General features: G+C 41.0%; 2 protein-coding genes across 2 annotated transcripts; both read left to right on the top strand.

Moving 5' to 3' along the window:
• Positions 1-1,680: 1,680 nt before the first annotated feature.
• Positions 1,681-2,791, top strand: guca1g (guanylate cyclase activator 1g). Its single transcript, XM_048257205.1, has 4 exons — positions 1,681-1,875; positions 2,105-2,254; positions 2,347-2,437; positions 2,670-2,791. The coding sequence occupies exons 1-4, from the start codon at positions 1,681-1,683 to the stop codon at positions 2,789-2,791; spliced, it is 558 nt and encodes a 185-aa protein (XP_048113162.1).
• Positions 2,792-9,060: 6,269 nt separating this feature from the next.
• On the top strand, positions 9,061-14,081 carry acte1 (actin, epsilon 1). Its single transcript, XM_048256400.1, has 9 exons — positions 9,061-9,191; positions 9,843-9,993; positions 10,404-10,532; positions 10,810-10,920; positions 11,132-11,216; positions 11,409-11,570; positions 12,018-12,209; positions 12,948-13,129; positions 13,732-14,081. Exons 2-9 carry the CDS (start codon positions 9,865-9,867, stop codon positions 13,873-13,875), a joined length of 1,134 nt encoding a protein of 377 aa, XP_048112357.1. The 5' UTR covers positions 9,061-9,191; positions 9,843-9,864; the 3' UTR covers positions 13,876-14,081.
• Positions 14,082-14,461: the final 380 nt, after the last annotated feature.

Below are 14,461 nucleotides of genomic sequence, written 5' to 3'. Positions count from 1 at the left end.
TTGAGTACAGTACTTGAGTACAATTTTGAGGGATCTGTACTTTACTCGAGAATCATTTTTGGGGAGTACTCATGACTTTACTCAAGTACATTTGAGAGGCAAATATTGTACTCTTTACTCCACTGCATTTCTATCCATAACCGAGAGTACCCGTTACTACTTCTAAAAAAAAAGGATAGAAGAAAAATCTTGGAAACCCTCAATTTGTTGTTTCCCTGTCAAATGTGGTTGGATTGTGCAGGCGCCACTGATTGGGACAGCCTATCAGAAATCACCTTCAGCTTTCCGCCAAAGTCAACTCCATGGTTAGATAAGAGACGAAACCATGGCCAAAACAATGGATGAAGACGCAGCAGACCTCGCCAGACTATTTCAATTTTCTGAACAAGTTAATGATAGTTTTCGCTTCAAGTGTTTCAATTACAAAATAGTATTTTGTATTTGAAATATGTATTTTAAATACATGTATTAGAAATACTGCCCATCCCTGGCAAGATGGTAAAAAGATGAAAATGACTTGATTTTACTTCCAATTCCTTTTACATTCTCCAAGGTATTAACATTAACATTTTTCATAACTCCATGTAGGACGTTTCTGTACATAAATGTAAGCACTGTGGCAGTAGTAATCCAATATTTAGAAAATGTAGGCTACTCTTGTACTCTTGATACTCAAGTACTTTTAAAAACAAGTATTCAGTACTTTTACTTAAGTAGACATCTGACTGTTGTACTTTTACTTGTACTTGAGTAAAATTTAGCAAAGGGTATCTGTACTTTTACTTAAGTAATGAAGCTGTGTACTCTCTCCGCCTCTGACTACAGTATAATTCAGAATCCATTTTAGAATCAGAATCCGTTTTACTGGCCAAGTATTTATGTACAAGGAATTTGACTGCGGTATAGGTGTTAACTCTCTATATTCAACAATTAGACATGTAGTAGTAACAAATATTAGTAACTTTAACATTCAGTAAACAAATAGTAAATATACAAAATAAACAAATACAAATATACAAATAAGACATAATATCAAGACAAGTACACATGGAGTGGGGTGTAAAGTGCAAAAAGTAATAGTGCAAATGTTGTGTGCAAGATGCCTATTGGAATGATAAAGTATGTAATGTTTAGGAGAAGTGGGTGAATGGCCAGAGTGGGGATGACCCCACTTATCCGCAGTTCAGGAGAGTGATGGCAGTGGGAAAGCTGTTCTTGTGCGCAGGGATCTGTAGCGCTAGCCAGAGGGGAGGAGGTTAGGAGGTACTGATCCTTTCTACAAAATACTACTCAAAAGTATATAATTCTCTTTTTTCATTTCTTAAATAGTGGGCTTGTACAGCGCTGATTTAAAGTATTGTCTCTATTCACAACATAGAGGGTCAAATAAGGTCTTGTACAGCGCTGAATTAAAGTATTGTCTCTATTCACAACATAAAGGGTCAAATAAGGTCTTGATTTGTCTTTAGACATGTTAGGGATTAAAGACTAATTGATTGGAGCCATCTAAAAATGGCTCCTTTCAATTCTATGTCACCTCAACTAGTTGAGAGGATTAAGTCAGTGTGTGTACGGGAGCCTTGGCAGCAGGACGCACATTGCTGGCATGCAGTCTTATTAAGAATGCTATTGATCAGCAGATGATGGGAAATATCTTCTTTTGTCTTTGAATCTCGGACCATGGGTCAGTGCCAGAGTGAAGATGAAGAGGTGGAACTGTCCCAAATTCAAGCCCTCTATACAGCCTTCATGCAGGAATGTCCAAGTGGAGCTTTACACCTGCATGAGTTCAGAAAGATCTTTGGAATATCGAGCTCCTCAGAAACGGAGTGTCTTTACATGGAGAGAATATTCAAGTCATTTGATAAGAACCGGGTGGGTACTGAAATTATAGTTGAATTATTGCTGAACAGAACTCTAGGATTTGTAGTCACTCTTCATGGCATTGTAATCATTAATGGAACTGACTGCCCCCTTTACTTCCCCATACTTATGCATTTTTATATTCCCACAGTTTTAAAAATGTCCCGAGAAACACAAAATTGAGTCTTAATATACAATTTTTAAAATACGAAATTCTAATAAAATAACGTATGGTTTTCAGGATAATGTGATAGACTTCATGGAGTTTGTAGCAGCAGTGAACCTTGTCCTCAGAGGAAAACTCGAGGACCGACTGAAGTGGTCTTTCAAAGTCTATGACAGAGACGAAAATGGCAAACTTGACAGAAGTGAGGTGAAACACATAATAAAGGTGAGGACTTTACACTAGATATTGCCACGTTTACAGGCTTTGCCACATTTACCCAAGATTGGGTAACTACTCACTCTTGTTCTACTTTGCAGATAATTTACAAACTCAGGGAAAGCAACACAGACATGACACCTAATGAAGTCTGTGACAGAATCTTTGAACTTGTGGATTCAAATAAAGATGGTAAGATCTCCTTTACCAAGAAATTATTTATAATTAGCGCACAGCCTAGTGTTCATATACTGACCAAACTGACTTGCTGTAGCCTAAACTAATGCAACTGTCTTTTTGTGACATGTTTTGTGACAATGAGGTGTAATGCTGTCAGACCAATGTCTGAGATCAATGTTGTCAGAGTCATCGTTGTTTCAGTCAGAGATTGGATGATTATTTGAATGCATCCTCTGTTTCGTAGGCCAAATCACCCTTGCAGAATTTATGGAAGGGGCCCAGAAAGATGACTGGATTATGGAGCAGCTCAAACTGGACGTTAATGCTAGTGGATGGTTCAAAGAAAACTGGCAAAAGAAATTATAATCCCTCAAGATTCCCTTATTTATCCATGCCTGTAAACATGGATCGGCTGCACGTCATGCCTAGATATGCCTTCTGTTCTTCGGAATGCAATGATCCCTTTACATGTTGGACTGGATCACTACAAGTGGAATGTTTTTTTATTTTATTTTGTATTGACTGCCTGGGTTATATACTGATGAGCTCATCATGACATCATGAGCTCCTGCCCAACATGCTGTTGGTAAGCCCCCAACACCCTGAGGTGAAGCTGCCATGGATTTGGAATGTTGTTCCCCTGCATCTCATAGATGCTCGATCAGATTTCTATTGGCCAGGGCAGAACTCTGCATCATATTTGTCAAACCATTCACAAAAAAAAGAAAAATTGGGCAGTATAGCAGGTCAGATTACTTGCTATACTGACAGAGGTCATTGCCATCATGGAATGCCATGACCATGACGGTGTATTTAAGGACAGCACAGATTTTGCAGTTGTAGGTGGAATGTGTCAAACTGATTTCTGAATCACAGAGCAACCAAGAGCATTACACTCCCTCAGGTCTGTCCTCTGGTGCCAGAGCCTCCCCTGGTACATGATGTACACATGCCATCTCTTTTGGAAAGGAAAACTGTGAAAGCGTATTCTTCCACTGTTCAGAGCTACAGCTCCAGCAGGCCCAGGCCCAAGGGTGTGGCACAGGCACTGTGGCTAAGGGTGCGGCATAGGTACTGTGGCCATATAGTGTGATACATTGTGACATTCTTCTTGCATCCACTGTAAATGGTTCGGCAATTTGTACCCGTTGTACCGTTGTTGGCCTAATGCATCAGTGAGGCCTCACCTGTGCTACAGTACACCCCACTACCAGACTTGGAGAGTAGACGTGTGGTCAAAATTAATCCAAGACAACTGGTGTGAGACTGCAGCTTTATTCACGACATGAAATGTCAAAGTAACAAGTCCACACATCTGTGGGTGAAGCCAACTCTTATACCTTACCCCACACCCATGGAAAATCACAAGTTGTCACCCTCCATTAATCACTTAACTATCTGGTATTTTAACAGAGATAAGAAATGTTTACAACCCCACTTAACCATCTGGTGTTTTGACAAAGACAAGAAATGTTTATGACCCCCCATCCTGAGGGTTACCCACAATTCGCTGACACAAGGGTTAATTTAACTAAACATTCTAACATAGGAGTTTCCGAAAACACAAGGGTCAGAGTAAGGAGATGACAATTAGATTTCACTACATGTATGTAAGGTATACTAAACATTCAATGAGAGACATATAAAATTTATCCCACAGACGAGTCATCTGGCTGGGATGGTTTCACTATGACAAAGTTTCTCTGCCATTACACCTGTTCATTTCTCGACATACAGAATGCTGTTATTATTGACAAATGGCTTCTCAGCAAACACATCCTACTCCCTAACAAGTGCTATTGTTGCAAGCTTTTCATTGTTGTTTTTCTTCCTCTGTGGTCGTAATGCACATAATGTTTTGGCACATGGATGTGTGTGCTAGCAGCTTGATTACTGTGTTTGATTGCACTTGTAGGGCAACTAACCCTCGCAATCACCACGCACAGAGAAAATATTCAGTGCTAGAAGCATGCCATCCACCGCCAAACTATTCAAAATACTTGAAAAGATGCTGTACACAATATACAATTATCCTTCAGAACATAATTCAGATGTGTCATTTGGTGTGCACTAAGATATTCAAGGACTCAACTTGCTCATGTTGGCTGTCGGGCCACAAGGCTGGAGGCCATGACAGATGGTGATTGGGAATGATGAACTGTCCTGTGCCACAGATAGACAACACACTTTTCACCACTACTGCCAAGCCATCTGCCAAAATATCTCACTCAGAAACAGCACACTATCATAATAAACTTACAAATAGAGTGGAGTTGCTAGAGTCCTTCGAGGCCACAGATTGGAGATGGTTTCTTGTTGATTCATTGTTATCATTAAACTTTTAATCTAGGCTTAAATTATGTAGGCATTGCTGCATTTTTGCACCAAAATATATTAACTTTTAGTTTCTGAGAGTTCAGTGAAAAAAAAAAAGTGTTACACTGGCGGAAACGTCACAATGTAATACGGGCAAGTTAGTGCTCTGATTCATCATTTAGTTCTGTTCAAATTCTAGATCTTCAGCTATTATCAAATAGGAGACTGTTGACAGATGTGTGCGTGTAAGATATTTATTATTCAGTCATTGGAAGGGAATTGATAGCAGAAAGTATGCCGGGGCTGCCCTATGATTTTGCCAGTAAACTTGCTCAGTATTTTGTACTCATTTGAAATAGACCATAATGACGAATTTGAATATTTTGGATAACTTGACTAATCCAGTTCTGTTACTTGTTTAAAAAGTAACCAAACAGATAGATAAAATACCTTGACATTTTATGCATTTATTTCAAATGTTAAATGATGTAATAGCCATAGAAGATGAACCCACTGTAACCCATGATCAAAAGCATATACATCAAAACATTGTTTTTGTTTTGTTTATTCATAAGTCTACTTCCTCTGGGAGAGAATGTCAATGACACAATGTTAAATATTAAACCAGAGACGGTTGATAAAGCAAGACGATTCACAGAAGGGTTCTTCCTGTTCCCTTATGATGTAGGGTTCGCCAGCACCACGCCTTTTTAGGAGACTAGCGAGAGATTCTTACACTGTCGCCCTATGGAAGAAATCATTTTTTTCTCTGATTATGCCCCAGCCCGAGAAAAACGACTTTGTTTGCCACTTGTCTGTCTGTGTGTAACCCACTGGTGTTCTAAAGGATCTTAAACAATTCCATAAAGAGCCTTGTTTAAACAGTTAGAATGGCTATTCTTCAGAATGGCTTGGAGCTAAATGTTGTGTCAGCAGGGTGTCATGTGAGGTAAAAGCCGGTCTATTGATGCACACTATCGTACTTTTGCATCTGTTCTTTGGATGAAAATGGTTTTAATCTATTTTCCTGTATGTGTGTATACTGTACTACTTGTACACAATGCGCTACATCTTTGTTGAACGGATATATTTATTTATTTATGTATGTATTATATTTAATAAATCTATCATGACTTTTTAATATAGAAATCGTGTGACAGACATTTGAGTTCACAGGAGGTGAAAATTCATCTGAAAACTAGACATGGTTAGCTGAGGTGAAGTATTCTTAACTCACACATGACTCCGAGCTTGTTATTTATTCTCTAAGCCACCAGTAGCGCTTATCCTCTTATACATAAGTAAACCCAGAAAACACCATAACCTCTCTGTTCAGGTGACAATGAAGTACATCAGAATGTCAGACACATTTACAACAGTATGTTTTGAGTGCTTTAGTTTATGATAGCTTGTGATCACCTGAAGCATTATGTCCTCTGTAAGTAAGTGTGGCTATCAAATATACAGAGTAGCAGCCCCCTGTTGTAATGCTCTTATGAGATTACCTTCTTGACCTTTAGCTTTACTTTAGGCAAGAAGATATATGTCTCCAGGACCATCAATAAATGGAGGTGATAAGCTGCTGGACCCCATCTTAATAGTAATTCAGTGTTTGTGTTGCAGCATAAGTAAAAGCAATGACTTAATTACAGCCACAAACTATCTTAATAATACTGATGTGTGAGATATTGTTCCTTAGTTCTGGTCTATATGGGGAATATGTCTGATGGAGCTAGGTAATGGAATCAACTCAGTGATTTTATTCGCAGGTGGATTTAAGATTTAACCTCCTGCCATTTTTACTAAATTACTTCATGAGTTGTGTGGTGGTATTGGGGTTTTATTTGTGGCTATTTTGCATTAATCCACTACAGAAATATTTGAATCTATCAGAATCTATTGCTGTGTGGTCTAAAATATATTAATTTATCTCCAAATTAATACAATAATAATTTACATTTAATCCACTAAATTGATATACAACAATTGATATTGATTTACATTTAATCCACAATAATTAATTCACACAATTAATACACATCATATAAGAACACAGTAGACATTATCATTCAGATACATTGTTGAATCTTTCTGCCATGGCACCATTACCCCTAAGTCCAAAAGGAGAAACTCGCTCAAAACCTAAGTCCTGACTTATTTAATTATATACGCAGGGGCAAGTGGCAGGCTCCAGAAACGGAGGCCCAGGGAGGCCAGCAAATGTGTCCGACGGCTTTGGACACTTCTGGGGAGCTCCCCTTGGCCTGGAGGTACAAAAGAAACTAACCAGGATTCCCCCAGTAGCTGCGAGCGAAGAGCGAGAGTGGAGAGTGGAGAGTGGAGCATACTAAAGCATAAAAGTAACATTAAAACCAGTAAATGGATTTCTTCCAAACTGTTTCTGTTGAAAAAAGGACCCCACTTCATAGTAGGTTGTCTTTGGCTTTGTGAGAGGCAATATCTATGTTTAGTGAGGGAAGAATGTCAACTATGGAACAATGGCACTGGCTGCAGAAGGCTGGTTACATGATCCCATGGTGACAGGATCTCACAGGAAACCTCATAAAAGCTGCTCAGGACCCTAGGCTAGGCTTTGACTTTTGCTCACTAGTTTCTATGAGTTGCAGAGGGTAATTGGAAATAAATTATGGATAATGGACACATAAATGATGTGAATGAAGTTTGAATGTGTCTGTGTGATGGAAGAATTGTGAGAGGTTAATCTCGAGGGTCAGGGGCCAATCACAGATGAAGGGTAAAGGGCACGTCTGGAAACTGTGGAGTTCTCAGTCATATACTCTTCAACTCTTCATTGTACTGTCATGCACATAATGTTCTACATATACACACATATTCAATGTATGTATTCAATGCACATATTCAATCAGGTAATGGACATTTGCTTGATACTTGATACTACAAAGCACACTCCAAGCCAAGCACACTCATTGATAGACACTCATTTGTCTTGTCTCTCTGCTCAAGCGCCATGCTCTGCACTAATGACCGGTCAGTGTGTGTGTGTGGCTCGTCCCCTCCATGACCATGTAGAGTAATGCCTACCCCCTCAGTCATCGGCATCAAGGCCACCCCTCCGAGCGGCCCTCCTGGCCTCTATCCCAAACCCAGCGGAACTGTGTCATTGTGAGATTGCTGACTTGCGTTGAGCTTCACGCTCTGCCTTGCTCCCGCGCGTGGACCGGGGCCAGCGCGGGTGCCCAAAATGACTAAGTGCCAGGTGGCAATGTGGGCCAGCATAGAGGAGATTTAAGATCACCTGTGACACAGGGATGCAGATCGCCTACATTGTGGTGTGAGAGATAAGGTTATCCACTCTCACACGCCGGTCTGGCTCTGATGACTGCTTGGCCCGCAAGCTCCCACTAAGCAAATTAGCCATGATCTGTTTAATAACAGCGCTTCAGCATTAGCCATGATCTGTTTAATAACAGTGCTCCAGGGTTGTGTCATTTGGGTCCTGAGAGGTCATGTCCTCACCTTGCTATTCCAAAGTAACCCCGCTACCGTTTGGAGAAGTCAGCAGGCTGTGTTGCTGGGGAAAAGAATTTCATGCCATGCACAATTTAGTAACTAATAAATACACAATATTGTACTTGATGGTCTCGACTGTCTGCATTTATCCACCAATGGATGGTTAGTTGGTTTTTGTAATATTGGTTACAAAATATAAATATACTGCATTGCCATTTACTTTTTCTTCTCATTGAAAAGTGTACCAAGGACTACACTCATCTTGTGTTTGTCTATCTAGTCAAGGTTCAGTCTGCAGTGTTGTTTATTGTCTTAGTCAAGGACACTTCACTACACAGCCCAGAGGACTTGATTAAGGGACCTGAGTCATTGAGTCCTGAGTTTCCAGTACATATGGGCCTGGCCAACACCCACTGCAATGCACTGTTCAAAATTTCCTTTGAAGGCTTGGCAGGGAGTAGAGCCTTTTGTAGTTGCACTCCACAGATGGTATGCCTGAGATTGAATGACAGACAAGTATCTCCCATATCTATCTCCATCATGACTGATGCACAAAGCCTTATTTTTAGAAGACATCCAGCATACCATTCTCTATGACTGGGAGGGCAACGTCCACCTTGATTCCCACAATAGACTGTGCCATCCCCCCCGGCTGCAATAAATTATCTTCCAATGTTAAATATGAGATGTCTGCTGACGACCAGTGTAGTGGCACAGGGCTTGGTGTGTTTTTTTTCCTTTTTTCAATCGCACGGGACAGCCTACCTTGCTGTGATGTTGTTGCGGTGGTTGCGTTGTCACCTAAAAAGGTATGAGGGGCTAGGGGCATGGTATGGCACTGCCAGTGTGTGGGCCTATTTAAATAGGGGTTAGCATAGGAAGACACAGCTTACTCTCTCACACCTTCCCTCTCTCTTGGGAGCGATTGCAGACCAGCCTTCTCCTCCAGCTCTCCCGGGTGAGTCTGAGCCTCACTAAGCCCTATGCTATGGGCAATATCTAGATCAAATCCTTTTTGATAAACAGGCTTTAAGTGCTATTGTTAAGGACTCTTTACACATACCATAGCACCAATATCAACATAGGCTACCTTACCATATTCTTGAAAATATTTTGTACACACTGATATTTTATAATAATTTGAATTTAAATAATAATTTAAGTTTTTTTAATCTAAATGGTTGACTGAAAATGCTATATGGAATATAATGGAATGGTAATACTATTTGATGTGATTGATTCAGTGGAATATGTTTGGTTACCAGTGATTCCCTCACTGGTGTACAAAGGACTGTTCTTTGCTTGAATAACAAATGGACAAACTGTGACACACTGTCAGAAAACAATCATCAGCTCAGTGAATTGTACTGCATTGTTACGGCTGCATGTGTTGGGCTCCCTGCAGTTGTCCTGTCAAGCAGGGCGTGATTAATTAGACATGTGCTTCTGTGTGTGTGTGTGTGTGTTGTGTGTGTGCGTTGTGTGTGTGCATTGTGTGTATGTTGTGTGTGTGCGTTGTGTGTATATTGTTGTGTGTGTGTGTGTGTGTGTGTGTGTGTGTGTATTGTGTGTGTGTGTTCCTTTGTTGTGTGTGTCTGCATGCCTGCAGGTTCACAGCTGTCTAACTCAACATGTGCGACGAGGACGAGACCACAGCTCTGGTGTGTGATAATGGCTCCGGGCTGGTGAAGGCTGGCTTTGCCGGCGACGATGCCCCCAGAGCGGTGTTCCCCTCCATTGTGGGCCGCCCCCGTCACCAGGTGCAACCCTTGCGCTGCCCATCACACTTTTAAGCTCATGGGTGTTCCATTAGTTGTATACAGTACATTAATGCATGCTTCTACATCAACATATTGCTTTAATATGATCAATTACAGAAAGACGCTTTGGACAAAAGCGCCTGCCAAATAGCATAAACATAAACATACAATGTAATACCTATAAGATAGATAAGATAAGATAAAAAATAGTATGAAGGTATGTGAGAACTCACATGTGAGTACTGTGGATTGGGTAAATATCCACTTCATATGTCATTTTTAGACTGCCATGCAGTGTAGCGCTAGAGCCTGTGGTCAGTGTGTCCTGCTGTGCCATGACAGTGAGAGGATGTGACTGAGCAGCTGCTGTTTATGGCATATTGACAGCTGGTGTCTGTGTGTGTGTCCAGGGAGTGATGGTGGGTATGGGTCAGAAAGACAGCTACGTAGGAGACGAGGCCCAGAGCAAGAGAGGTATCCTCACCCTCAAGTACCCCATCGAGCACGGCATCATCACCAACTGGGACGACATGGAGAAGGTACACTCATGAAGCACCAAATAAGGACAATGATAGCACCTGAATATGATAGTATGCAGAGAAGAGTCACTTTCACATGACATTTTTACTCAGTATTTAATTGTAACTATTTTGTACACAATATTTCAACAATAATAGGGAAGGACTATTAGGCGAAGAACCCATCTTAAAGTTTGATGAGCCCATGAATGAAGCATCTCAGATTTAACTGACATACACAAAAGCCACCTGCATCCCAACATGCACACAGTGCTAAAACAAACTGCTTTGTCCTCAGATCTGGCATCACACCTTCTACAATGAGCTGCGTGTGGCCCCTGAGGAGCACCCCGTCCTGCTGACAGAAGCCCCACTCAACCCCAAGGCCAACAGAGAGAAGATGACACAGGTATGGCTCACCTCAGGTGCAGCCAATCCAATAAGACCGGCTCAGCATGTTGTCTCACAATACAAGCACAACATTAAGACTGCTGCAGGCCCCTTCATTCATGCATGACTTGCACATACAAGAACCACTTAACATGATTGTGCACTTTTATATGCTTTATGTGACTTTCTCAAAATGGTAAATTTAACAACCCAAACTCTGATACCTGCAGATCATGTTTGAAACCTTCAACGTACCAGCAATGTATGTGGCCATCCAGGCTGTGCTGTCTCTCTACGCCTCTGGCCGTACCACAGGTGAAGATCTTCTGCACAATGAAAAACAAAATATTTTTACTTTTAAATAGCCTATAAGCTTAAGTCTACTCATGAAAAAGGAATATGTATTTTTTTCTGTCTTCTCTAATCTCTTCTCACTTGTGATTGTATGTGTGGTGTGTGTGTGTGTGTGTGTGTGTGTGTGTATGTGTGTGTGTATGTGGCCCACAGGTATTGTGCTGGATGCTGGTGATGGTGTGACCCACAATGTGCCCGTATATGAGGGTTATGCACTGCCCCATGCCATCATGAGGTTGGACCTGGCTGGCAGAGACTTGACTGACTACCTGATGAAGATCCTCACAGAGAGAGGCTACTCATTCGTCACCACAGGTAACCAGGACTTCATTCAGTAAACAATCGGAATAAATCAAGAGCAATCTACAACAATCAAGACTTAACTGCATTAGGCCTACATATTGATTTCTTTTGAAGCCTGAGAGAGTAAATTCCTCAGAACGTAGCGTAGTGGGCACCATGAGGTATTTAACTATAAAGTAAATGCAGGATACGAAAGTAATTTTCAGACAAGTAGTCTACATGATGCGTAGAGGTTTTCCGTATCTGTCATGATACAGGATGAGTTAATAGTAAACAGTAGAACTACCAACAACTGCTGTTGTTTATGTGGTGAGAGTCGCCGCCTGCTGGTGAATACGTGGAACTGCACTCTTGCAATGCAGCAACCTTTGAGCACTTATATCAAGCAGACATTGACATGTTATGTTGCACTGGAACTCTGTCTGGATAATGACACAAACTCTGTTTTACCTTTTACAGCCGAGAGAGAGATTGTCCGCGACATCAAGGAGAAGTTGTGCTACGTGGCCCTGGACTTTGAGAACGAGATGGCCACCGCTGCCTCCTCCTCCTCCCTGGAGAAATCATATGAGTTGCCCGACGGCCAGGTCATCACCATTGGAAACGAGAGATTCCGTTGCCCAGAAACTCTTTTCCAGCCCTCCTTTATTGGTTAGTAATGTCTGGTCTTAACGAAATGGGGTTAGCAGTAAAGCTGTAATCTGCTTCTACTTTCTCTAAAGATGGATGTGAGTGTAAGCATCAAGTAGCAAATAGATTTCAGGAATAACTTAACATCCGTCATAATTTGATGATCTTTTGAGTTTTTGTATTCCTCAGCACTATCCGTAATGCATTTGGTTTAAAGCTACAGCCACAGCGAAAACCGCAGTTAAATTGAAATATGTATTCAATGAATAATTCTCAATCACACACCAACTCTAGATGAAAACAATATGATTCAGCTTTTGACGGTAGCCTACATGTCAAGTCTCAAAGGGATTTAATAGAAGTCAAAGTGTTTTGCCCTGAAAGTGAGCTGAACGTTTCTGTACTTTTACAATTCTCTTAAAGCCATAGCATTAAAAAAGATGACAGGGTGACAGATCACCTCTTAGCTGAGCTCATTTGGAAAAAAGATGGTGTAGTGTGACTGCAGGCCATAGATCTATTTATGGGGGAGTCAAGATAGTCTTATTCATTGATTCTAAACACCCATTACTTTCCCATCTGTAGAAACATTCCAGGACCTGGGAACATTTTGCTTACACATCATTCATTCCAAACCAAATGTAGTGTAACTTAATTCTAATTTCACATTGGGTGTAGGTCTATTGTTTGTCATGATTTCTGAATGTTCTTGCTGTTTTACTGTACGTCAGTTGCTGTCTTTGCCGTTTCCACATCCAGGTATGGAGTCTGCTGGAATCCATGAGACCACGTACAACGGCATCATGAAGTGTGACATTGACATCCGTAAGGATCTGTACGCCAACAACGTCCTGTCTGGTGGTACCACCATGTACCCTGGTATCGGTGACCGCATGCAGAAGGAGATCACTGCCCTGGCCCCCAGCACCATGAAGATTAAGGTAAAGAATCATATATTACTCAGCTATTTTAAATACACTGAGGATTACTGCCACAGCAATTTCTTTTTTTCCAAAAAACTGAAAGGACTCACAGACACCATACATTTGTTTTGCAATTGCAGACAGAAAATGAAAATAAAAATATCAAAGAAATTATTTAGCTTGATAGGGAAAAGCAGTTAGTTACATTAGTTCCTTTATGTACTGTAGCCTGTGTAAATGCCATCAATCAATCTGTTTCCCAGTGATTATAGTTTCAAAAACTGCTGACTTAATTAAAGTAGTTTGAGGAAATTGTGTTTATATTTGGAGAGATCATAGCATATTTCCAAACAACACAGGAACTTACAGCTCACAGAAAACAACTATTTCCATCCCCCACTGAGAAAAGCCTGCAGCAGTATTGATGAATTTCCATGTAATTATCTGTAAACAGTGTGCCATGACTCAGTTCATGGTTACATTGCATTATGTTAATTTGGTTAATTTGCAATTTCATTAATCCAGATGCAGTCTGCTGTGCACTCTGATTTCTCAGTCAGTGTAAGGCTGTGGACTGCTGTTAACTGAACCTGAGCGCTCATGTATGTGTTGTCTTACAGATGATTGCCCCCCCTGAGCGTAAGTACTCCGTATGGATCGGTGGCTCCATCTTGGCCTCCCTGTCCACTTTCCAGCAGATGTGGATCAGCAAGGATGAGTATGAGGAGGCCGGACCCTCTATTGTCCACCGGAAGTGCTTCTAAACGCCAGGCCCTCCCCTTCTGTCAGCTACTCGTGCACCTCTAGTTCCTTGTCTGTTGTGGTGTTCCCCCGTGTCTTTCAGCTGTGTTGTTGGTACTTCTCATGCCCATTTGTCATCATCATGAACATCTTCGTGACATGCCTGTTCCAAATTTTGGCAAATTACTGAATAAACTGAAGATATGTCAAACGTTTACTTTTCAACAAAGTCTGTTGTTGTGGTTATTTCCCCCCAAAATTGAATATACATGGATGGATTTTAAATCACACATTGACTAAATGGTATTGCACCCAATGTGTCCACTGGGTGGCAAAAAAGGACCATCCCCACCAATAGAGGTTTGGCTGATAGAAGAACTCCCACAAGGACCCTTGTGTTTTTGTTCAAGTGGTGAAAGTAAATAACGGATGATGATTGCAAGTGAATACGATGTCGCTCAGTGAATCATGTTTACAAGAGTTTGAATCAATTAATCAATCTGAGCCTCTTTTCCCCAATTTTTGAGATTTCACAATCAATAGGCTTCAATCAGTGTGAAACAATCAGAAAATGGGTCTGCAAAATCTAGGACAGAGCTATCAGTCTCT

This window comes from Alosa alosa, chromosome 11 (assembly GCF_017589495.1).
Source record: "Alosa alosa isolate M-15738 ecotype Scorff River chromosome 11, AALO_Geno_1.1, whole genome shotgun sequence".
NCBI classification, from domain to species: domain Eukaryota; kingdom Metazoa; phylum Chordata; class Actinopteri; order Clupeiformes; family Clupeidae; genus Alosa; species Alosa alosa.
The sequence above is the reverse complement of the archived record's forward strand: the minus strand, read 5'-3'. Positions and strand labels throughout refer to the sequence as shown.

Bases quoted from the DNA above. Each gene is read 5' to 3' on its own strand.
- guca1g (XM_048257205.1), top strand. From the start codon at position 1,681: ATGGGTCAGTGCCAGAGTGAAGATGAAGAGGTGGAACTGTCCCAAATT. The intron at 1,876-2,104 runs GTGGGTACTGAA...TATGGTTTTCAG, and splicing joins AGTCATTTGATAAGAACCGG to GATAATGTGATAGACTTCAT. The intron at 2,255-2,346 runs GTGAGGACTTTA...TCTACTTTGCAG, and splicing joins AGGTGAAACACATAATAAAG to ATAATTTACAAACTCAGGGA.
- acte1 (XM_048256400.1), top strand. From the start codon at position 9,865: ATGTGCGACGAGGACGAGACCACAGCTCTGGTGTGTGATAATGGCTCC. The intron at 9,994-10,403 runs GTGCAACCCTTG...GTGTGTGTCCAG, and splicing joins TGGGCCGCCCCCGTCACCAG to GGAGTGATGGTGGGTATGGG. The intron at 11,217-11,408 runs GTGAAGATCTTC...TGTGGCCCACAG, and splicing joins CGCCTCTGGCCGTACCACAG to GTATTGTGCTGGATGCTGGT.